General features: G+C 42.8%; 1 protein-coding gene across 1 annotated transcript in view; it reads right to left on the bottom strand.

The window, feature by feature from the left end:
• The window catches only part of LOC126456582 (neuroligin-2-like), a 281,322-nt gene that overhangs the window by 141,814 nt on the left and 112,745 nt on the right, over positions 1–26,763 (bottom strand). Inside the window, exon 6 of the mRNA XM_050092327.1 lies at positions 25,535–25,913. Coding sequence (XP_049948284.1) covers positions 25,535–25,913 — 379 coding nt within the window. The remainder of the gene's footprint in view (positions 1–25,534; positions 25,914–26,763) is intronic.

Raw genomic sequence — 26,763 nt, 5'->3', positions numbered from 1 at the left:
ATGGAATAAATTTTTTTTGCAGCCCGCACCACTTAGGTGTTATGGATGTTTCCTTGAAGTATCCCTGATGGGAAACTTCAACGAAACATGGGGCATGTGTAACACCACAGCTCTTATGCTGTATGGATTCATTTTGCTTTATTTAATGTTACATTGTTGATCGCCTGTGAATGTGTTCAAATCGATAGCATAAAATTGTGTATTCTTTTCTTTGTCAAACCTTTGATGTCGTGAATTGATTCTATGCAAAGTAGTGTATCTGCAATTTGTATTCTTTGTCCCATTTGGAGGGAACAGAACTTATTGTATGTAATTGTAATTTTGTGTGAATAATTTTTTGTAGAAGTGTCAATATGTGAAAATGTTCTGTTGTATTTAATGTATTTGTTTGCTGTTATGTAAATTGCTGATCCTCACTTAGGGTTCTTAGTTAGTTTGTATGTAAATGGTGTAGTGGTTCCCCTCTGGAACGGAAATGCGTAGCACGCGCAAATTGTGGTTGGTATAGGTGGAAAAGGTGGAACTGATAGTCAGTCGGAGACGAGCCACCAGTCGGAAAGGAGCTACCAGTCAGTGCACTGTCAATGTAAAGGTGCATATCATGCTGATTCAGAGAGAGGCTTTTACTGCTTCTTTCCAATGCCTCGGATGGGTGGATAAATAGCTGGATCTATTCTGGAATTTGTATGAATCATCGCCATGAAGATACGATAAAGTCCGGCAATTCTACCTGTAATTCCACCTACCAACATGCAGTTGCCACCACATTGCGCAATCACTGTAACGTAATACTATATTGATGTACAGTGAAGGATCAGCCTAATGGATGTGTTAGTGTGCTGAAATATAAGGTAATTCATATCGGAATTTATTTACCTACCTTGATTTTACTCCTCATCATAACACCTCTCAGGGTCCTCTCCGTTTGAAGTAAAGTGATTACCGAGTGTCCTTACTGAAAGTACATTGAAGCCTAGAGCTTTGTTAAATAATGCCTCTTGAACTTATTAGAAAGATAGTTAAAGCTAATGTGGTAACAGAGTGAGTTAAAGCAAAGGTTATTTGTCCAATAATAATTTTCCTATTGAAGCTGTTATTTAAAGTGCTGTTACCAACTTCAAACTTTAGGCTGAGTCTTATAAAGTAAATGATCACATTGTTGTCTGTAGTAAATTCTAAAAAGGAGAGTCAGTTCCTTGCAGTTTTGTCAACATAGTATTTCGTTGTAGTAAAAGTGAGAAAGCTGCAGTTGTGAAACGTTACATTCTCATGTATGCCAAGTGTTTGTCTCTCTTGTGTGCATATTAACAGTATAAAGACCACTCAGTTTGTGTAAACCCTGAAAGTGATAGTGTTTTTCTGTACCTGTTATAATTTTGAAAATAGTTCCTGCTGCTCTAACTGTTAGCTTCAATCTTAAAACATATGTGTGTTAGAGTTCATTGCACTCGCGTGTTGCTAAGTCTAGGTTGTGTCTGTTGTGTTGTCCATTATAGTTACTTATACCTACTTTCATAAACGAGAATGTTAATCTTTCTCTTGCCTAATTAGGCTGGCGACCGTTTCCCTTATTCTATAAACGGTATAGCTAGGCAAAATTTTGTTTGCCACTATTCCAATATTAACGTAATTCTGACTTTCATTTCCGATAAGCCACTTCCATTAGGAACAATACGGTCAACTTAACAAAATTCCTCTCAGAGGGTAACACTGCTCTGTTGCTTTGTGCCATAGTTACTTTTACAAAATTGTTTTATGTTACAACCTGCTTCTGGCATTGAGGTTATGGTACAGTAGTTAGCAGACGGGGAGTGTTATAAGGTCAAGTGTGTTTTCGCAACTGTTTACAATTCGCGTGGGTTCGTGGGTTAACTGCTCGAAATAATTTTCGGAGAAAGCATTTAGGACAATCTCGGAAGATGTTTTCTGCCTACCACCGGTTTTGAAAAAGTATTTTTGCCAACATATCGAGGGAAGGTTGAAATCCCCACCAACTATAACCGTATGAGTGGGGTATTTATTTCTTACGAGACTCAAATTTTCTCTGAACTGTTCAGCAGTTATATCATCGAAGTCTGGGGGTCGGTAGAAGGAGCCAATTATCAACTTAGTTCGGCTGTTAAGTATAACCTCCACCCATACCAATTCGCACGGAGTATCTACTTCGACTTCACTACAAGATAAACCACTACTGACAGACACAAACACTCCACCACCAATTCTGCCTAATCTATCTTTCCTGAACACCGTCTGAGACTTCGTAAAATTTCCGCAGAACTTATTTCTGGCTTTAGCCAGCTTTCTGTACCTATAACGATTTCAGCTTCTGTGTTTTCTATTAGCGCTTGAAGCTCAGGGACTTTCCCAGCACAACTACAACAATTTACAACTACAATTCCGACTGTTCCTTGATCCAAGTACGTCCTGTATTTGCCTTGCACCCTTTGAGATTGCAGCCCACCCCGTACTTTCCCGAGGCCTTCTAACCTAAAAAACCGCCCAGTCCACACCACACAGCCTCCGCTACCCGTTTAGCCGCCAGCTGAGTGTAGTGGAGTCCTGACCTATTCAGCGGAACCCGAAACCCCACCACCCTATGGCGCAAGTCAAGGAATCTGCAGCCAACACGGTCGCAAAACCGTCTGAGCCTATGATTCAGACCCTCCACCCGGCTCTGCACCAAAGGTCCGCAAATGTTTCATTCTACGGCAAAAGAGAGTAACAATTCACTACTTTTTTTAACGTGCACTGTAGTCTTATGGCATGTGTAGACATAAATGGTCTAGTGAACGCTCTCAGAATTAATTACAACTCTGATGAATGGAAACACTTTAATTACAACTCTGATGAATGGAAACACTCAATTGATTCGTCAAAGTTGAACTCAAAAGCAGTACTTTTACGTATTGGTAATGATCTTCCTTCTATTCCAGTTTGACATAGTGTCCATATGAAAGAGTCATACCAAAACATGAAAATTTTACTAGAAGGCTTGAAGTATAATGACTCTCAATGGAAGATTTGTGGTGACTTGAAAGCTGTTGCACTGCTGTTAGTTATGCAGTTAGGGTATACTAAATACTGCTGCTTTCTCTGTGAATGGGACAGCCGAGCTCGTGCATCTCATTACAGTAAACATGAATGGCCCACCATAAAATCTCTTCAACCAGGTATAAATAACATTAAGAGTGAACCTCTAGTAGACCCTAAGAAGATTCTGCTCCCGCCCTTGCACTTCAAGTTGGGTCTCATGAAAAACTTTGTTAAGGGAATGAACAAAGATGGCGAAGCGTTTTAAGTGCTTAAGGCAAAAATTCACTTACGTTAGTGATGCCAAAATAAAGGAGGGCACCTTTGTACGCCCACAGATTCGAGAGCTTTTTGGAGACCATACTTTTGATGGAATCATACAAGGTGTTGAGAAGCATGCATGGGAATGTTTTAAGGTAGTCTGTTTACCGTTCTTAGGGAACAAACTAGCAATAAATTGCAAGGAGACTGTACATAACATGTTTTGTCATCTTATGAAAAACTTGGTTGCAACATGTCATTGAAAATGCATTTCTTACATAGTCCTCTTGACTTCTTCTCCAAAGATTGTGGTGCAACAAGCGATTTCATCAAGATATTGCGACATCTGAGAACAGGTATGCCGAAGTGGAGCCCTACCATTTTAGTAAATTACTGCAGGACTGGCACAAGGGATGTTCCCGAGTATCTGCATAAACGTTAAGCCGAGCGAAAACTGTCATCTTCTGAATTTCTCTCTGTCAATATGTAACTGTAGCCTATATATTGTATATATGGGCATTTAATATTATCTTAATTTTTTCATATTTTACTCTTGTGCTTCCAGAATGGCATTAAAATTTATCGGTGCATAACACATAACATAATTCAAGTAATTACTCACTTAAAATTTGTTATGCTGAATCTTGGAACATGAATGTATATTTAGTGAGTTATTTATACAAAAATGTAGATTACGTTTTAAAAAAAAAACTAGGGCTAAATATTTATGAAGATGATGATTTTGTATCATTTTATACTGAAATAAGCGTAACTAACTCAAAAATCATGCAATTTACACACTTTCACTTCAGATATGTAGCTCAGTGTATCCTTTCACCTTGAATTTTAATTCCACACCTGAACCTTCCTTTAATCTTTATCATTGCTTCTTCAATTTACAGACTGAACAATAGGGACGAAAGACTACACCCCCGTCTTGTAGCCTTTTTAATCCGAGCACTTCCTTCTTGGTCTTCCACTTTTATTATTCCCTCTTGACTCTTGTACGTGTTGTATATTACTCTTCTCTCCGTATAGCTTACCCCTGATATCCTCAGAATATAGAACAACTTGCACTATTTGGCATTGTCGAACGCTTTTTCCACGTCGACAATTACTATGAATATGTCTTGATTTTTCTTTACTCTTTCTTCCATTATCAACCGCGACGACAGAATTGATGCTCTGGTGGCTTTACCTTTCCTAAAGGCAAACTTATCGTCATCAAAACATCCTTCATTTTCTTTTCCAGTCTTCTCTATATTATTCTTGTGAGCAACAAGGATGCATAAGCTGTTAGGCCGATTGTGCGATAATTCTCGCACTTGTCAGCTCTTGCAGTATTTTTCCGAAAGTCAGATGGTACGTCGCGAGACTCATACATTCTACACACCAACGTGAACGTGAATAGTCGTTTTGTTGCTACTTTCCCAAGTGATTCCAGAAATTCTGGTGAAATGTTATACATCCTTTCTGCCTTATTTGAACTTAAGTTCTCCAAAGCTCATTTAAATACTGATTCTAATACTGGAGCCCCTATCTATTCCTGATCGACTCCTGTTTCTTCTTCTACCTCATCAGACAAATCTTACCCTCATAGAGGCCGTCAATGTACCCTTTCCACCTTTCCGCTCCCTCCTCTGGATTTAATAGTGGAATTCCCGTTGCACTCTTAATGTTAGCACCCTTGTTTTTAATTTCACCGAACGTTATTTTGACTTTCCCAGATGCTGAGTCAGTCCTTCCGACAGTCATTTCTTTCTAGATTTCTTCACATTTTTCATGCAGGCATTTCGTCGTAGCTTCCCCGTTCTTCCTATTTATTTCGTTCCTCAGTGACTGTGTGACCATTATACCGGTAACATAGTATATCTCACGTAGAGATAATAAGATGCGAAAGATAAGTGCTCGTTGAGAAGCAGACAGACAGTAGACTTACGCTTGCTCGAAACGTGAATTGCATTGGAAAAAAAACACCAACTATATTGGTGCGATATACTCTCTGCAATGTACTTCATAGGCAAATATACTTATTTCCTATTCGATAGAAAATTAAGAAACCGAAGGCGTGGTGATGGGTAGTCCGTTATACCTATTGTGGGGAACCTACAAATGGAACACTTTGAAGTAAAGGCACCACGTTGAAACCAATGTGTTTATAATGGCTATAAGAGTACAGATACGTTGGTTAATACGTCAGGGGTTTTCTGAAACAAATTCAGTAATCGTTCAAATTTGACGTTCTGCTACGTTTAAGCAGCAAAAGTAGTTGTGTATCTTGATATGCTTGAAAACCTTTTTATTCCATAGATCGATGCAGATGATCAGGGTGGAACGGTTTACAACTAGCATAACGGTGTAGAACCTCATTTCCTCACGGAAGTTCGAGGTTTTGGTCGATTATCACTTCAAAGGTCAGTGAATTCGCCATGAAGGACCAATCTCATGACCACCTCGCTCCCCAGACTTTACGCCAGAGGATTTATTTCAAATGGCTCTGAGCACTATGGGACTTAACATCTATGGTCATCAGTCCCCTAGAACTTAGAACTACTTAAACCTAACTAACCTAAGGACAGCACACAACACCCAGCCATCACGAGGCAGAGAAAATCCCTGACCCCGCCGGGAATCGAACCCGGGAACCCGGGCGTGGGAAGCGAGACCGCTACCGCACGACCACGAGATGCGGGCGAGGATTTATTTCTCTGGGGTTTCATTAAAGACTGCGTGTATGTTCCTCACTACCAAACAATTTACCAACCTGAAAAATCGAATATAGGCTGCCGCTGCACAAGTTACGTCCGATTTGCTGCAACGAGTGTGGAAAGAAATTGAGTACCAGTGAGATGTTTACTGCATCACCAATGGCAGTCACGTAGAACAAACACGACACTTGAAACTTTTATGTAAGACTTGAGAGTCGGCCGCGGTGGCCGAGCGGTTCTAGGAGCTTCAGTCCGGAACCGCGCGACTGCTACAGTCGCAGGTTCGAATCCTGCCTCGGGCATGGATGTGTGTGATGTCCTTAGGTTAGTTAGGTTTAAGTAGTTCTAAGTTCTAGGGGAATGATGACCTCAGATGTCCCATAGTGCTCAGAGCTATTTGAACCATTCAAGACTTGAGGTTGTTTGGTAAAAAGTGACACATCTACCGATTCGGTAAGTTATCTTAATAAATTTCTATACCATTCCCAACTCGTTTTTTACTCACCCTGTATATTAACCGAGTGTAAGCTTTAGGTATCTATGTTTATTACTAATAATTTATTGCAATAAACTGAAGAAACTTCAATTGTGACACTATTTTGTATAAACGAATGACGACGGCACTACTGTACCATCTGTGGACTTTCTGAAATTTAAGCACATATCCGACACGCAGAAGCCTGTCGCAGCAGAATGCAGGGGGGCGCCAGGTATTCAGAAGGGATGTGCTGTGGTTTTTCTTTTTTGGATAGGGGTAGAATATATGAGAGAGTGGGGGAGACGTACGGATAGGAAAAGGGAGAAGGAGAGAGAAAGTGGCCGAGAGCAGGTGTGCGAGAAGTCCAGCGCTGGACGCGGCTTGCGTTAAGTGAATAATGCCCGTGGCGAAGCACGGCGATACACGCAAGGACTGTGCTACGGCCGTATAAACGTCCCCGCATCTGGCCCGTGTTATAAAATACTGTCGTTGTGACAAACGTGCCGGCCGGCCACGCTGTGACGTCGCCATTTTATCTTCATTAATTTTTCACAGCCGAGGCGGAGCGGACAAAAAGAGAAAAATAACAAGCACCAGCATGTCGCTGAGGGAGACAGCTCCGAAAATCCCGTAGAGCAGTGCTGAATCATTCGTTACGTATGCATCAGCGGAGAGTCGACAATGTGTGCCACAACATTATTTCACATCGGAGACAATGTATTTCTTTAGTTATCACCCACAGAAATCTGTGGGTACTTACGCATTAGGCCATGAGGGAAGTACCCATGTGGGAGGTACCCGTGGTCTAGGGGTAGCGTCTTGATTCATAATCAAAAACGTCATCGGTCCCGGGCTCGATCCCCGCCACTGCCTAAATTTCGATAAATAACCTGCATTGGCGGCCGAAGACTTCCGGCATAAGAAGTCAGCCTCATTCTGCCAACGGCCTTGTCAAAGAGGGTGGAGGAGCGGATAGAGGTTCAGGGCACTCTCTTGTCCTAGGGGTGGGAAATTTCCCCTAAAGGTGGAAGAATCAGCAATGATCAACGACATGAGGATGCAGAAGGCAATGGAAACCATTGCATTAAAGACACGTAACGTGTATCCACAGGACATGTGGCCTGTAATTGAAGAAGTGTCATGATGATCTCTCCATTGGCAAAAGATTCCGGAATAGTCCCCCATTCGGATCTCCGGGAGGGGACTGCCAAGGGGGGAGGTTACCATGAGAAAAAGATTGAATAATCAACGAAAAGATAACGTTCTAAGAGTCGGGGCGTGGAATGTCAGAAGCTTGAACGTGGTAGGGAAACTAGAAATTCTGAAAAGGGAAATGCAAAGGCTCAATCTAGATATAGTAGGGGTCAGTGAAGTGAAGTGGAAGGAAGACAAGGATTTCTGGTCAGATGAGTATCGGGTAATATCAACAGCAGCAGAAAATGGTATAACAGGTGTAGGATTCGTTATTAATAGGAAGGTAGGGCAGAGGGTGTGTTACTGTGAACAGTTCAGTGACCGGGCTGTTCTAATCAGAATCGACAGCAGACCAACACCGACAACAATAGTTCAGGTATACATGCCGACGTCGCAAGCTGAAGATGAACAGATAGAGAAAGTGTATGAGGATATTGAAAGGGTAATGCAGTATGTAAAGGGGGACGAAAATCTTATAGTCATGGGCGACTGGAATGCAGTTGTAGGGGAAGCAGTAGAAGAAAAGGTTACAGGAGAATATGGGCTTGGAACAAGGAATGAAAGAGGAGAAAGACTAATTGAGTTCTGTAACAGGTTTCAGCTAGTAATAGCGAATACCCTGTTCGAGAATCACAAGAGGAGGAGGTATACTTGGAAAAGGCTGGGAGATACGGGAAGATTTCAATTAGATTACATCATGGTCAGACAGAGATTCCGAAATCAGATACTGGATTGTAAGGCGTACCCAGGAGCAGATATAGACTCAGATCACAATATAGTAGTGATGAAGAGTAGGCTGAAGTTCAAGATATTAGTCAGGAAGTGTCAATACGCAAAGAAGTGGGATACGGAAGTACTAAGGAATGACGAGATACGTTTGAAGTTCTCTAACGCTATAGATACAGCAATAAGGAATAGCGCAGTAGGCAGTACAGTTGAAGAGGAATGGACATCTCTAAAAAGGGCCATCACAGAAGTTGGGAAGTAAAACATAGATACAAAGAAGGTAGCTGCGAAGAAACCATGGGTAACAGAAGAAATACTTCAGTTGATTGATTAATGGAGGAAGTACAAACATGTTCCGGGAAAATCAGGAATACAGAAATACAAGTCGCTGAGGAATGAAATAAATAGGAAGTGCAGGGAAGCTAAGGCGAAAAGGCTGCAGGAAAAATGTGAAGACATCGAATAAGATATGATTGTCGGAAGGACAGACTCAGCATACAGGAAAGTCAAAACGACCTTTGGTGACATTAAAAGCAACGGTGGTAACATTAAGAGTGCAACGGGAATTCTACTGTTAAATGCAGAGGAGAGAGCAGATAGGTGGAAAGAATACATTGAAAGCCTCTATGAGGGTGAAGATTTGTCTGATGTGATAGAAGAAGAAACAGGAGTCGATTTAGAAGAGATAGGGGATACAGTATTAGAATCGGAATTTAAAAGAGCTTTGGAGGACTTACGGTCAAATAAGGCAGAAGGGATAGATAACATTCCATCAGAATTTCTAAAATTATGGGGGGAAGTGGCAACAAAACGACTATTCACGTTGGTGTGTAGAATATATGAGTCTGGCGATATACCATCTGACTTTCGGAAAAGCATCATCCACACAATTCCGAAGACGGCAAGAGCTGACAAGTGCGAGAAGTATCGCACAATCAGCTTAACAGCTCATGCATCGAAGTTGCTTACAAGAATAATATACAGAAGAATGGAAAAGAAAATTGAGAATGCGCTAGGTGACGATCAGTTTGGCTTTAGGAAAAGTAAAGGGACGAGAGAGGCAATTCTGACGTTACCGCTAATAATGGGAGCAAGGCTAAAGAAAAATCAAGACACTTTCATAGGATTTGTCGACCTGGAAAAAGCGTTCGACAATATACAATGGTACAAGCTGTTCGAGATTCTGAAAAAAGTAGGGGTAAGCTATAGGGAGAGACGGGTCATATACAATATGCACAACAACCAAGAGGGAATAATAAGAGTGGACGATCAAGAACGAAGTGCTCGTATTAAGAAGGGTGTAAGACAAGGCTGTAGCCTTTCGCCCCTACTCTTCAATCTGTACATCGAGGAAGCAATGATGGAAATAAAAGAAAGGTTCAGGAGTGGAATTAAAATACAAGGTGAAAGTATATCAATGATACGATTCGCTGATGACATTGCTATCCTGAGTGAAAGTGAAGAAGAATTAAATGATCTGCTGAACGGAATGAACAGTCTAATGAGTACACAGTATGGTCTGAGAGTAAATCGGAGAAAGACGAAGGTAATGAGAAGTAGTAGAAATGAGAACAGCGAGAAACTTGACATTAGGATTGATGGTCACGAAGTCAATGAAGTTAAGGAATTCTGCTACCTAGGCAGTAAAATAACCAATGACGGACGCAGCAAGGAGGACTTCAAAAGCAGACTCGCTATGGCAAAAAAGGCATTTCTGGCCAAGAGAAATCTACTAATATCAAATACCGTCCTTAATTTGAGGAAGAAATTTCTGAGGATGTACGTCTGGAGTGCAGCATTGTATGGTAGTGAAACATGGACAGTGGGAAAACCGGAACAGAAGAGAATCGAAGCATTTGAGATGTGGTGCTATAGACTAATGTTGAAAATTAGGTGGACTGATAAGGTAAGGAATGAGGAGGTTCTACGCAGAATCGGAGAGGAGAGGAATATGTGGAAAACACTGATAAGGAGAAGGGACAGGATGATAGGATATCTCCTAAGACATGAGGGAATGACTTCCATGGTACTAGAGGGAGCTGTAGAGGGCCAAAACTGTAGAGGAAGACAGAGATTGGAATACGTCAAGCAAATAATTGAGGACGTAGGTTGCAAGTGCTACTCTGAGATGAAGAGGTTAGCACAAGAAAGGAATTCGTGGCGGGCCGCATCAAACCAGTCAGTAGACTGATGACCAAAAGCCATGAAGTACGGTTTTACCACTACTAAAGAAGTTTGTCATCGGACACAGTTCTGTGCTAAGTCCTGCTACGCTGAAGATTAGGTTCCCATTGTTCCTGAACCAGGAAGGATGGTTGTTGGGAAGGTACTGAACTATCGGGATTGATACGAGGTCGACGTTTTATTTGCACCAGAAAAGCCTAGGTGGATTCCAGTTAAGGGATAAATGTTGAGATGTCCACCCACTCCACAAAAATTCTCTGTGCTTAGATTCAATAGTCCATATGTGAACGCAGCGATATCTCTGTGTTACAGTAAGTTCAGTTTAAAATGGCGACCGCTACGGTCGCAGGTTCGAATCCTGCCTCTGACATGGATATGTGTGGGTGATGTCTTTAGGTTAGTTAGGTTCAAATAGTTCTACGTTCTAGGGGACTGATGACCTCAGATGTTAAGTTCTATAGTGCTCAGAGCCATTTGAACCATTCAAATCATAATCATTTTCCATAATATGGGAGGGCAGAAGATGTTATGAACTAGTGCTCCAATTTTCACATGCTGGAATTAATGGACCGTCTTCATATCTGAATAAACATGTTCTTCAATTACTTGGGTAGGTATCTACTGGAGCCACAACACATTCTGCAACACTGCGTTTCTCACGTATCCCATGTATCCTACAGGTCCAAACACGCCCATTGTGTGCGGCGTCAAGTATAGTAACTCAAATGTCCATAAAGGTGCTTACGTTGCACCACAGACCATAAAAGTGGGTTTCAGTGACATAAGGCTTAGGTGCTAGTCGTCTGTGCCTTCCACCAGCACAATTGTGCAAATGTCCTCTCGCCTCTCTCCAACAGTTGGTGAGTTTGTCCGGTGTTTACTGTGTGCAGTTTGGAGTTCAAAATGGTTCAAATGGCTCTGAGCACTATGGGACTCAACATCTGATGTCATCAGTCCCCTAGAACTTAGAACTACTTAAACCTAACTAACCTAAGGACATCACACACATCCATGCCCGAGGCAAGATTCGAACCTGCGACCGTAGCGGTCACGCGGTTCCAAACTGAAGCGCCTAGAACCGCACGGCCACACCAGCCGGCGTTTGGAGTTCGTCTATCACTGTCTGTGAGTTTCATAGTTCCATTAGAGAGATGACTGGATTTAGTATTTTGCTTGATGCTTCCGCATCACTACAACACCATTAAAAATGTTGTACATGTGTCTGCGACACTGTAATACTCATTTTTTGAGTCCATACAAGGTTCCTTTGAGTTCAGTTGTCTCTGGCGAATCCTCCTAATATGTTGATTTGTCATCTTCGTCATGTGGTGTCCATCAGGTTCTTAGAGAATGTACGATGAATACAGTGGACTAATTCTACCTCATAGCTGACTACTCTCCGCCCCAACAGTTTAGTCGTCAGCGTGACGGACTGCCCTCCCACGGGTCCGGGTTTGATTCTCGGCTGGGTCGGGTATTTTCTCCGCTCATGGACTGGGTGTTGTGTTGTCTTCATCATCATTTCATCCCCATCCGGCCTGCAGGTCGCCCAATGTGGCATCCTATGTAATTAGACCAGCACCAATGCGGCCGGACCTGCCCCGCAAGGGGCCTCCCGGCCAATCTCGCCAAACGCCCATTTCCATTTCCATAGCTGACTACTTACATCGCGTAATGCATCTGGCACTTAGGATACAGTATTTTCCAGCATAGTATTTCGCACGCAAAAAAGGCCTTTTGTACTGAATAGATTCCAGGAGCGTGATGACAATTTCCAGTTGTTTTGAAGCTCAGATTCACGCCAACAACCTGTGCGTCAAGCCACTGCCAAACACCTCTTCTGGGCGTACACGAATTGCATTAATTGTGTCCTAAACCAATACATACTTCCAGAATTTAGAACGCGGAGAACTGCAGTTGTTCTATAGGGGCATCATACGAGCGCTATTAGGCAGTTGCTCACGATGAACTGTGTTCTTGTATACACTGGTCAGTCAGAAAATTAGACCATCTACCTACTACCAACATAAACCGCTCCAAGAGATAGCAACATCGCCTGGCGAGGAATAGCTCCTATCAGACACAGGAGCGGTGCATGTGGCTTGTTTATGATGGGGCAGATGGGAAATGTATCTACGTTTGATCGATGGCAGATTGTGGTGGCTCGGCAGGAGCATTTCGGAAATTACAAAACTTGTCGTGTGATCGAGAGGTGATGTGGTAAGCGTCTTCGAGTGCCTTCAACACGTGGTGAAACCAAGATAAAACTACGCCAAGACGTCGTGGGGTAGGGCGGCCACCCTCATTTCGGATACTGGACATCGTACGCTGGGCAGATTAGTAAAACAGGACAGGTGGCGAACTGTGGCGGAAATGACTTCAGACCTTAATACTGGGCTGCGTACAAGTGTGTCTGAACACACAGTGCACCGAAACTCCTAAAGGGTGGGCCTCCGCAGCCGACGACACAGGCATGTGCCAATGTTAACACCACAACATCGGCAACTACGATAGAAACGGGCACGCGATCTTCGGCACTGGACGCTGGCGAAGTGGCAGAGCGTTGCACGGTCTGATTAATCCCGGTGCCTTCTTCGTCATGCAGGCAGGAGAGCGCGAATCCGCGGTCTTCGAAGGCAACAGATCCTTGATACCTGTACTGCGGTACGGAGACAAACTAACGCCAACTCAATCATGCTTTGGGGAACATTCACGTTGGCCTCCGTAGGTCTAGTGGAGCTCGTGCAAGGCACCATTACGGCCAAGGTACATCGTACACAGGCTGCACACCTCGCACACCCCTTCACGATGATCATGTTTCCCGACGGCAGTGGTATTTTTCAACAAGATAATGCGCCATGTCACAAGGCTAGGAGTGTGATGGAGTGGTTCGAGGAGCAGAGCAGCGAGTTCCAACTGATGTTTTTCCCCCCAGCTCGCCAGATCTGAACCTGATCGAACGCATCTGCGATGTGATGGAACGTGGCGCCAGAGCTCATCGCTCATCTCCCCGGAATTTATGGGAATTGTGTGTGCAGATGTGGTGACACCTCCTTACAGTCGATCTGCCAGGCTTCATTGCTTCCATGGGACGAGGCGTCGCTTATCCGTGCCGAAGGTGAAACTAGTGGCTATTAGAGAGGTGCTCGTGATTTTCTTGCTGTGTATGTGTGAGGTTTGTAGTAACGGCCGCTGACTTGCAACATGAGTGTGCAGTGCCCGAAGCAAGAGATTCTTCTCAAGAAAATCAATTACGTGGCAACGTGACTGTTGCTGTCTGAACTAAATCTACAAATATTGATTTTAAAAGCATTGACAAAGATGATATTAATCGCAGAATTACACTGACAGATCAGAGAGGCAATGATGTCCTTCCACGTAGCGGTCAAACCAAGAGTATTCGATTAATGTATTAGGTCATTTCTCGGACCACAGAGTGACTGATACCCTCGATAGACTACCAGTTGACCATTTCCTCAACAAAACTAAGCAGACGATATATGTCAAGCACTGATCTGATACATGCGAGAAGTATGGCACAAATTCCCTGCTACTGATACTGAAGTAGGTTTATTGAGGCTCCATTATACGCGAAACATTGGATAGTCCTGTCGGTAAAGCCATTTGAACTAATGTTCCACCTGTAATTACCCCGCTGACGATGAAACTCTGCACCTCAAATTGTACCTCTTTTCCTTGTGTTAGCATAAAGACACCATTTTTCGTCACCAGTAACGACAAAGAATAGGAATGACGGGTGATGTTGACGACCCAATTTATGACGAGCAAACAGAGACGGCCATCTGCTGATTTTTGTGATTTCCACATTCCCCATTGAATGCAGATGTCGCACTATGTTGGCATCACCACAGTTCATCACATTTGCCAGTTCTCTAGCACACTGAAGTGGATCATTGTAGATTAATGCGTTTAAAGGATCTTCATCAAACCACGGATCTCTTACAGAACGTGAAGACTCGCTAATGTTAAAATGATCCTCCTTAAAACGAGAAAATCACTTTCTTCCCCTGCTGTGTCCAATGGCATTATCTCCATACATAGCGCAAATGTTTCTGGATGCCCCTGCCAATCTCATCTCTCTACTAAGCTCATATAGAAGAAATCGTCGGAAATGTACCTCTTTCTTCACATGGCACTCCATTTTCTGGCCATTCTCGGCTCCACTGTTTCCAAATAACAAAATGACAATACGTAAAATGAAATAGCAACCATGAACTGCGAATAAAAAAGGACAACTGATAAATAAAGCGATAGCAACCGGAATAAATACCGAATGATGAGCCTGTTACTTTAATCAGTAGCGGAGGGAAACAACCGGCTGGCCGGCCGAAGTGGCCGTGCGGTTAAAGGCGCTGTAGTCTGGAACCGCAAGACCGCTACGGTCGCAGGTTCGAATCCTGCCTCGGGCATGGACGTTTGTGATGTCCTTAGGTTAGTTAGGTTTAACTAGTTCTAAGTTCTAGGGGACTAATGACCTCAGCAGTTGAGTCCCATAGTGCTCAGAGCCATTTGAACCATTTTGAAACAACCGGCTGCTGTAGCGACCAAGTATCACTTCAGTTTTAGTTACTCAGCGATTGTGGGAATGTTATTCGTAAGACCTTCGTGAAAGGAGTCGAACAGTCGAGATGAGTAAGACAGGAAAGTCGTTTTGATTCTCTGACAGCTTGTCAGAGTTCTAGTTTGGCGTTGACCGCTCCAAACACTAGAAAGGCGGATAATTATCTCTATTAAAATTAATGATGTTGTAGCAGAATTCGTATGGTGATCCTAATTCTAAACTTCAGCACAAAATTATGTTTTTAGTGAGATCTGTAGATCCAAGAATGGAGTATACAGGGAGTTTCACAGCCCATGTTACACACTTTTAGAGGTTGTAGAGGGGACATGATAGATCTAGTTTTACATGGGAACCAGTGTCCCTCGCCAAAACGTCAAAGTTAGAGGCGCCGTTGCCTACGAATATACGTATACACAGGGTGATTCCGTGTTGGTGTTACAAACTCTCTAGGATGATGGAGAAGGGTGAATGTATCACTGAGATAAGGGACCCTGCCCCTAAAAATAATACGTCGAAAGTTATAAGCGAAAACCGTTCTGGTACCTCATAAAGTGTGAAACGTCCCTGTTAGATTCCTTTCACACTATTTATTTAACTTGCATTTCGTGCTGTCAGGCTCAATTATGTGTTATTTAGTTTTGTACGTCGTTTTTGTCCCCATTCAGTTGTACACAATTAGATTAAAGTAACAATTTTTCGAGTACGCATCTAATCCTATGTACATTACAATTAAATGAATATCCCTAGGTGCATAAAGGCGTGATATAAGTCAACAGGGAGAGTTGAAAATGTGTGCTCCGACCGGGACTCGAACCCGGGATCTCGTGCTTACATGGTAGACGCTCTATCCATCTGAGCCACAGAGGACATAGATGATAGTGCGATTGTAGGGACTTTTCTCTTGTAATCATCCCGTCAGACTCACATTCCCAAATTACGGTCCCGCACTATATTCATAGTGCCCCTGCCCATTATACTCATTACTCGCGGCTTTTTTGCCGATTCCCGTAAAAGTTCGAGCACTGTTTGTGCAACCGCACAGAAGAAGATGGTCAAATGGCCGGTGAACCTTATATATATGAAGATGGTATCTGTTCTTTCGGACATGTCCGAGTATTGAGTATAATTGGCAGGGGCACTATGAAGAAGTCCCTGCAGTCGCACTATCCTCGGTGGCTCAGATGGATAGAGCGTCTCACGCCACCGTACCTTAGTTTGACGTTCAAGGTTATGTAGATAAATTTCTTTGTAGGAAAGTCTTCCAAAGTATTCTTATTCGCAGTAATTGAATCACAGCGATAGGGACGAACCTTTGAGCCTTCGATTTATTGTGATGGGCAAAATTATTTTCATCTCTATTCTTGTATGTGTGAAACGCGTATCTTTGTGTGAACTTTTCCCATGTGCGCCTAAGATTTACTTTTCATTTATTACCGCAGTGTAACTCAACACTCAATGTTATAATAATGTCAGTGAGTTAATTAATTAATTAAATAATAGGCAACGACAGGTCATAGTTTAACATTACTTTGTGAGTTTTTAATATGATGTTTTATTTTAATAAACTATTTTAAACTGTGATGACTGTTTCTCAAACAAACCTCTCCCCTTTTGTAAAACTTTTTTTTAATACAGCCCACCTGGCGTTTCTGAAGCGCGAAAGGCAGGCCTTGTATTTTTAGACTATTGTCTGATTATCTTATGCCTTTTGTTGCTTGCTCTGAATTATTTGATTTAAGGTTTTACTTACATTGTTCGCCTATGCTCATTCCATATATTCAATTGGATCTTTTTACTAATACTAACACGTTGGTTATCCTTACCAATTCAGTGATTAATTCAGTTCTTATATTAAATTTTCCCTATTTTAACTAAATTGGGTGACGACCGAGAAAAATTTTGTGGCACACGAAACATACAGTAGTCTGCAGAGTTCCAGATTGGTTAATTTCCCCAAGTATCTGTTTGAAAATCGCTTTCCAATTAACTATTCACCCATTAAGAACCATTTAAGTGGACTGCATGTGATGGTACAATTGCTGCTTAGATGGTAGGGCAGGTAACTTTCAGAGGTGGCAGTATGGATGAAAACTAGGAAAAAGTGTACAGTAAACATCGGCTCCAAAAGGCATACCTGAGTATGCTGTGAGCACTTGTGAAACATCTCCTAATTGAAAATGCTCATAGCTCTTAAGGTATGCGTTTTATAGCCCATGTTTACATAGGACATTTCTTCTATTTCTGGTCCATACTAGCACCTCTAAAAGTTGCCTATCATATAGTCCTAGCAACAACAGTTACAGTACATGTATCCCACAGTCAGAGGCATCAGAACGGCTTTCGCTTACAATTTTCGAGTTGTTCGTTACAGGTACAGGGTCCCTTTGCTCGATTTGATATATTTACCCTTCCCATCATCCTAGAAAGCTTGTATCATTATCACGGAATCACCCGGTGTATACGTGCGTTTACAGGCGCCAGCGCCTGTTACTTTGACGATCTGTAACGTCGTTGGATGACGTTTTTCGATAAGGGTTCCTGCGTAGAACTTGATCTACCGTGTCCCCTCTACAACATCTAAAAGTGTGTAACATGAATTACCCCTATTTCTCTACGACTTATAGAAAAATAAAGGACGCTCTTGGTTGCTGTTAAACTTATTACGCAAGATGAGGTTCATGAAGCATTTCTCACTTCTATCAAAACGTCACGAAACAGAAGACACATATGGTGGATTGCGCGGAAGCTTTGAGTTTGCCGGTATACGTGATGGACTGTTCGCTTTTCTGTGTGACAGAACTGGATCTACGTAGTTGGCGTGCACAAAAACACTGGAGCACGGAGGGATATACCTGTGATTGACAGAGCAGCTTGTGATTTTAAGCCTCTGACGGTTCGGTCTTTTTATTCCGCATCGTAAAATCAGTGCGCCGCATCTCCCTGCGGGCGTCAGGCTGAACGTCGGCTCTTTTGTGAAGCACTGAGTGGATTCTGTCATGTTATAATACCGTTCCTCTGTGACTGGGAACACGCTCCAAACAGGCCGTAACGAATGAACTCACATCCAACTGTAGAAATGTTAGCGAACTTGAAAACTGCTTGTCATGATACTAAGAAATACTGTCAACGGCTTTAACATGTTGTTTTAGGATAAGCTGACATGGTACTATACTTAAAATCCCCATTGGCTTTATACCGAGGCGGATAGTGCAGTGGTTAGTACACTGGATTCACTTTCGGTCAAATCCCCCTCCGATCATCCACAGTTATAGTTTTCAGTTAAGGCGAATCGTGGGACGAGTTTTGAAGTGGCAAAGCTCTTTGTCTAAAACGAGCTTGTGCTCCGTCTCAAATGGACTCGTCGTCGAACTGAAGTTCAACTCCAAACTGTCCTCCCGTACTTCGCGATCACAGCTTTAAACACTCCTGACTGGAAAATCCGAAATACGCAATTAAACTTTCCTTGCAACTATAAAACCTTTCATATTTTGGCATATTTAAGGAGCGTATAGGAATGACGTTTACAAGCCTTTATTAATTCAGGATTGATACGGGTTTCAAAAAACCTAAAGAGAAAGTATGAGCCCATTTGCATTTTACGCTACTGAAAATTTCTTTTTGTTGAGTGTTCATATTATTATAAGAGCATCAGGTGCATTGTAAAAATGCGAATAATCCTTAAAACACAAGTAACCTGTAATATTAGAAATATTGGCAAGAAACAGAAACCAAAATCGAAGTCTCCGATATCATTAGGGTCAAATGATGCACACAGAAAACTGTTTTGAGATATTAAACCAAATGTCGGTAAGTAACATTACAGACTGAGCAGTGCGAGAGACTCTCGCTAATGTGAACTGCATGTGAACCCTAACGCAATGCAGCCTGCTGTTTCGACTGTCGCAGCGCTACCTCGAGAAGCCATAAACAACCAACCGCAATTCGTCCACAGCAGATTTACCACTGGATGCAGATAGTGACTGCTGTTCAAAGATGAAGCTTTAATAGTCATAGGAACTTACAGATGATCCTGAGGAATAGCAGAAAGACTTGGATAAATTTCCACTAGACCTAATGAATGGCAGCTCTATTTAAATGGGCTATAATGCGAGATAATACCTACAGCAATGAGAAAAACATATTTGTATCTGATTACAGTCTTTGTAGTGAATATCTTGAGCAACTAACATGGTATAAAGGGTGATCAGAAAGTTTTCGTTTGAGGATGTCGCTGCAGCGTATATGCAACGTATCTCGACTCCAAGGTGAATATACCGGGTGATCAAAAAGTCAGTATAGATCTGAATACTGAATAAGTCACGGAATAATGTAGATAGAGAGGTACAAATTGACACACATACTTGGAATGACATGGGGTTTTATTAGAAACAAAAAAATACAAAAGTTCAAAAAATGTCCGACAGATGGTGCTTCATTTGATCAAAATAGCAACAATTAGCATAAAAAAGTAAGACAAAGCAAAGATGATGTTCTTTACAGGAAATGCTCAATATGTCCACCACCATCCCTCAACAATAGCTGCAGTCGAGGAATAATGTCGTGAACAGCACTGTAAAGCACGTCCGGAGTTATGGTGAGGCATTGGCGTCGGTTGTTGTCTTTCAGCATCCCTAGAGATGTTGGTCGATCACGATACACTTGCGACTTCAGGTGACCCCAAAGCCAATAATCGCACGGACTGAGGTCTGGGGACCTAGGAGGCCAAGCATGACGAAAGTGGCGGCTGAGCACACGATCACCACCAAACGACGCGTGCAAGAGATCCTTCACGCGCCATCTGTCGGACAATTTGTGAACTTTGTTTTTTTTTCGGTTCTAATAAGACCCCATGTCATTCCAAGCATGTGTGTCAATTTTTACCTCTCTATCTACATTATTCCGTGGTTTATTAAGTTTTCAAATTTATACTGACTTTTTGATCATCCCGTATAAGCATCGACATGTTGCACTCGTATTTCCGACGTGAGTGAGCTAAATACAGAAACTATGGCGACGTCATTACCAAATGCATCCTAACAGGAACAACGTGGTGTTGTTCTGTTCTTGGCTGCAGAAGGATAGCCGGCCGTAGTGGCCGAGCGGTTCTAGGCGCTACAGTCTGCAACCGCGCGACCGCTACGGTCGCAGGCTCGAATCCTGCCTCGGGCATGGATGTGTGTGATGTCCTTAGGTTAGTTAGGTTAAGTAGTTCTAGGTTCTAGGGGACTGATGACCTCAGAAGTTAAGTCCCATAGTGCTCAGAACCATCTGAACCATCTGCAGGAGGACAAACACCGATAGAAATCAACGGGCAAATGAAGGATGGGTATCGGGCAGCACGTCTGTCGGAAACCAGGGACAGTGCGACGAGGAGTGCTGCTGCTTTATGATAATGCACATCCTCATAGTGCAAATGACGTAACGCAGAAGTTACGCTAACTCAAGTTGCAGACACTCTAACACACATCCTACAGTGCTGATATCTTCCCATGCTACCATCACGCTTTTGATCCCTTAAAAAAGCATTTGAAGGTACGCCAACAGACATTGAACGAATTTAGAGACTCATTGAAGGGGGGCAACTGATCTGTATAGCTCAGTAGTCACCATAATTATGAAGCCTGTGAGCTACCATACCATTTTTATATCCTACCGTAAACTGCAAAAAACAAAATACGACAGAAATAAGAACATTTCTCTAAAAAAATTTAAATTTGTTTATTGCCTATAACCTTACATTTCTAATCAATATCAAACGAATTTTAACAGAAAAAAGAAACTGACGTTGAACTGCACCTAATTAAGGAACTGAAGTGCAGTTAGTAATAATTTATAAATGTAAAAATAAATTTTTTATGAAACTTATTAACTTTAATGAGAAGGACAGCACTCTTTTTAGCCGCCAATGAGCTATCAGCGTTAGAGTAGGTAGTGCTGGCTCTCGCATACAGTTGTCCAAATGTTCACCAGTCGGTCCATTTCTGTACTTGTTTTTTTATATATTTTGACCAGGAAAAGAAACCTGTCATAGATATGTAGAGATGAACATCGCCTTCACTTTGAGACAGATCTAGACCAAAATTTCGCATTTTTCTTTCGAAACAAGAGGCTAAATATTTTCAGACTTTCAAGAAAGCGATTTTAAAGACTGGACTGACTACTCCAATCTGAAAAAATTTCAACGATTCGTTTGCAGTTGTGAGGAGGCGTTGAAGAGTCTTGCTTGTCATTGGTTTGTTCCACACAGGCCAAGGGTTTGTATTTGTCTTGGATGAGAGTCGTTTCCACAGTTCCAACTTACTTGATAATGAAGCGAAATCAGAAACTTTTCCGCCAGTATCTTTATCTTTACCTTGAAGTTGCAAGTTAAGGATAAGTTTTCAGTGATGTCTGCTAGTAAAGCAAAATATTGTACCTAACCGAACCTCCTAGTTCACAGAAGGATTTGCCCAGTTCTTTCGAAAATTCTACTAAGGCAGGATGCGACTCTTCAAAACGCTTTTAAACTCTGCCTCTGCTGAGGCAGTTCATCAGTCAGTGCTCTGAACAAACGTCTCTTAATGGCATGTGCTCTAACTATGTTCATTCTTTTATCACTCTTCTGTTTTCGTTGCTCATACATAAAAACACTCCACCAGTGACTGCTGCTGCGTTAGACAAAGGTAATACAGAAATGTCGGAAAACTGATGTTTTTACAACGTAAGGCTATGAATCTCTTCTCTCCGCCTACTGTCACAGTAGCTCCATCAGTTGTTAAGCCCATCAACTACTTTACAGGAATACTTTCAGAGTTGATAAGATCGTCAACTGCCAGAAACATTTCCTGTCCTGCAGCGCGTCGTGTTAGTGATACAATTCTTCCCAGCTCCTTTTTTACTTCGAAATTATCGATAGCCATTCTTGCAAAAATGGTCAACTAAGCTGTATCATCTGTATCAGTCGATTTGTGAAGTCGTAGGGAGAAATAGTTGTAGCTACCAATATTCCGTTCTATATTCTGAAGTAACGTCAAAACTCGCAACCTCAACCCTCCGCATTACCGTACCTGCGGAAAGGTGTAAAAGATTAATGGCAGACATTATCTCAGTTTTATTTTTGAAACCATCAAATAATGAATCTGCAGCTTCTGAACACGCAGTTTTGATTAATTCACCGTCTTCGTATGGTGCCCTAGTCTGTGCAATAATTTTTGAAACTCGGAAAGACGCCTCAGTTGCCGCTTTATTCTTGTCTAGTGGTTTTAAGAAGTAAATTGTCGACCATAAACTTAGGAATGTAGCTGCCCGCCTTTTCCATTGGGAAATCATCCTCTATGACTGATCGAACAGTTCTGTAGAGCCGTTCGACGATCCCTTTTTTGCTTGAATACGTCATCATTAGGAAATCCTAGCTTTGAACGATGTTCTGACGTCGAGCTAAACTCTATAGATGAAGCTGCGCGATCCGTTTCAGCTGTGTGCACACGGCAGTCTTTCAACGTTGGAGTGTGGTTGCATTGCGTGGGGCAGACATTCACAGCATACAGTCCTCTTCTGTACAATTAATGTTCTGTATGAACCGAAATGTCACCATGTGTAAAAGCTGTTTACTCGAAACCTGTTTATCTGCTTGTTTGAACTCATTCACTCGATCATATTTCGTCTTTTGACGTCGACTACGCATATTAGCAAAAGATGTTGCGGTATACATTATCTGTTTTACATATGACCCAAGTTTAGATTGAGTTTGTTCATGTATTTTGGTTGTTGCTGTTTTCAAAAAAATACCCGCAATTACAACCACATGACATACATTCATTCTTCCGTCGACAGCTACCTGTTCAACATTCATGAATGAAACACAAAAAGGAAGAAATGATGGTTGTACCAGGGACGCCATCCGCCACAAACCGTAAGATAGCTTCGAGATAACAGATATAGACATTCGCGACAATTAATCATTAATCAGCCTACATTTTATAGTTATATGCATACATTTATAAAACGTTAAGGTCTGTTTTCCTGCACACATGACACCGTAGGCTACTGCCACACCAGTTTATTCCGCATTACGTTGCTCTCCCAAAGGAGAGTTTATCTAATTACATTCCTGTTTTCTATTAACCTTCATTTTAATTCCGAATTTTCCGAATTTTCATACTTTGAAATTTAGAGCCTACCTGTTCTCCTCACGTTTTTCATTGTAGAGTCCCTTGCTATTTGCGGTAGTGGCTTCCATCGTTGTGGCACTTTTACTACCTTACTACCGTTCCTTCGATGGACGTTTTATTTTTATTTGACTCAGAACGTCGGGTTGTCCATTTAACCTCCGTCAGGATTTTATATGAATTGATTGTGAGTTTTCTTAGCCGTTATTTACTACATCCTTTTTTAACTTGCGGTGTAGAGAGTACTGTTCATTCCCCCTCCACCCCCATCCCCCCATTATTTTTCTACTCAGATGTATACCCGAGGATGGAGCATAAGCTGCGAAACCGGTCGTTTCAATAAAGGATCATTTCGGTTCTCCATTTATCAAGATTGATTACTGAAAACCACGAAAACATAAGTCTGTGTTGCCAAATGAAATCCGAAATCCGGTCTTACGAACATGATACTAATGTCACACAAACAGTGCACCGTCTTGTTTGGTGACGGACTGAGGGAAGGGGTAGGGGGGGGCCCTTCTGTTATCTGTCATACAAGGATAGTAAATGAAGTAAGTTATGTTTTAATATCTACAAATATGTGGCATCCAAACACGGTGTCGGTAACGGACACAGGAGCAACACGGAAAGCAATCATTGGAATCCCCGTTGTTGCGGACCGAGTATAAAACATTAAATTAGCATGAAATCGCTAAACCCATAACTGTATTTTACTTAGTGGTTGAGAGCCCGAGGTTTTCAACAACGTGTAAGGTTTGTACGAAATATAGAATGATGAAGTTTCTGCAGTCAACTAGATTTCAGTGAGGATTGATTGCGGGCATTGCTACAAGGAAAAGAAAACTCATCGGAAGATTCACTCTGAATAATGCTCAACGATCAGCCTAGTCACATTTTATGTAAATCAAACAAAATGAAGAGCTAGTTGGATTCATGCAACCGTAACGGTGAGAAACCGATAATGTTCTAAATGTAGGAGTACAAAACTACACATGAAGCTTGAAGAGTCTTCATTTACTGTGATCTTGAAGTTAGTTTGTGGTGGGGGCGATCAACATTGTGGCCATCAGCGCCCGTACAAGTTCCCAATCTTTCCATGTACAGTCTCAGCACTTCCCGAATAATAATGAGATGATGAGGACAACACAAACACCCAGTCCCTGGGCGGAGAAAATCCCCAACCCGGCCAGGAATCGAACCCGGGCCCCGTGCTCCAGAGGCAGATCACTAGATCACTAGATCACGAGCTGCAGATATTCATTTACTCTGAATCCCATCACTTCAAAACAACTTTCTTAGTAAAAAAAAAAACGGTTTGAAGGTTCTTACATATTAACAGCGAAATAAATAAACAGCGGTAACTAACCGATGTGTGCACTACGCTAAGAAAAGTGAGGTTCAACTCACATACAAAGGGAACAAAACAAGTGCCATCATCCGATTTCCCAGGAACTTGACTCAGTGGAAGAGGAATCATGCGAACACATGTCTCGCCTTATGGTTCAAATGGCTCTTAGCACTATGGGACTTAACATCTGAGGTCATTAGTCCCCTAGAACTTAGAACTACTTAAACCTAACTAACCTAAGGACATCACACACAATCACGTCCGAGGCAGGATTCGAACCTGCGACCATAGGGGTCGCGCAGTTCCTGACTGAAGGGCCTAGAACCGTTCGGCCACACCGGCAGGCTGTCTCGCCTTATCCGTAGATACTCGGCTGTTTTCTGCGAAAACGACTGTCAACATTTTCGACGTACTATATGTGCCGCAACGGTAACCACTGAGCCACCATTTCGTCCGATATCGCGCGATTAAACGCACATACAGTACCTGGAAAATGTCTCGAAAATTTGACCGTCGTTTTTTCCAAAACCCGTCAAGTATCCACGAATAAGCCGAGACACATGTTCGATTATTTTGACCCCTCTTCCACTGAGCGAAGTTTCTGGGTTCAAATGGCTCTGAGCTCTATGGGACTCAAGATCTGAGTTAATCAGTCCCCTAGAACCAAGAACTACTTAAACCTAACTAACCTAAGGACATCACACACATCCATGCCCGAGGCAGGATTCGAACCTGCGACCGTAGCGGTCGCGCGGTTCCACACTGAAGCGCCTAGAACCACTCGGCCACCGCGGCCGGTAAGTTTCTGGGATACCGGGTTATGGCACTTCCCGATTCTCCTCGTTAGAAACGAGAGGAGAGAGAATGTCGACTTACCTGCGGGTAGTCGCCATCTTTGGTCTGGTAGTCGAAGACGTAGAAGAAGGCCTTGTTCTGGCCCGCCTGGCCGGGCGAGGCGACGCTGCGATAGCTGATGAGGTCTCCCGCCTGCACGAGCGGCGCCACGAACTGCGCGTCGCTCAGCGCCGCGACGGTGGCGTCGCGCGTGTTGATGGGGTGCTGCACGGTGCGCTCCCAGTCGGTGTACTCGTTCACCACCGTCACCAGGATCTCAGACAGGTGGTACGTGTACGCGTTGCGCACGTACGTCCGCAGGATCTTGTCGCGGCGCTCGCCCTCGAAGCCCGCCGTCACGTCGGCGGCGGAGAACCTCCACAGCGCCTCGCTCGTCACCACGCCGAACAGCACGTCGTACCTGCGTGGCAGAGGTGTTCAGGCGTTCAATGCTCTGGCGAAGTCCTAGAGACCGACTACCGAGCACACTTGACCCCAATACCGATCAGGATGTGGACGGAACCTAGACCTATCACGAAAATGCTAGAGGTCAATCGCACTCTGCACTGTCAGTCACAATCTCTGCATCACATTAGATATCGTCAGAGACCTCAACTGAATCATCATCCAATGCTAAGAGTGCTATCAGAAGAATTAGTGAAGTTCGTGTATTTTGTGTGAATTTTTACGCAAACCAGCGTTCGTCCGTGCACTTTGTGGCCTGCAAGCATCTGACAAAACACTGAAGAGCCTCGGCAACCCAATTTGAATGTCTGGGAATTGTGAATGGTACGGCGGAGAGCTTAACACAGCGCCTCGTCCGTCACTACGCTGAAAATCACATCTAACCTGTGTGGATGTTGCTACAGGCGTTTAATGCCTTTTCTTAGCTCTACACAACGACAACTATGTGCACTCCCCGATCTTCTGTCCAATCTGGATCTGTGTCAATCCTAGACCTGCCACGTCGTATCACATGGAATGACCTTAATAGGCTCAGTCGAAGGCAACGCCATTGCCAGAGGTAGACTCTCATTGTTAGGCTACAGGGAAAACGCAGCCCGTCAACAAAGGAGACTGCTTGTAGTCTCCCGTGCGTCCAATCTTAGAATATTATACGACTATATGGGGCACATAACTGGGATTACTGAACATACACGAAGAACGGAACTAATTATTATAACTTTGTTTCCGCGACAGGCGAGTGTCATGGAAATGTTGAAAAACCTTAATTGGCAGACGCCTGAAGGCAGACGCCAATAAACCGGCGA

Source organism: Schistocerca serialis, chromosome 2 (assembly GCF_023864345.2).
Source record: "Schistocerca serialis cubense isolate TAMUIC-IGC-003099 chromosome 2, iqSchSeri2.2, whole genome shotgun sequence".
Lineage (NCBI taxonomy): Eukaryota > Metazoa > Arthropoda > Insecta > Orthoptera > Acrididae > Schistocerca > Schistocerca serialis.
The sequence above is the reverse complement of the archived record's forward strand: the minus strand, read 5'-3'. Positions and strand labels throughout refer to the sequence as shown.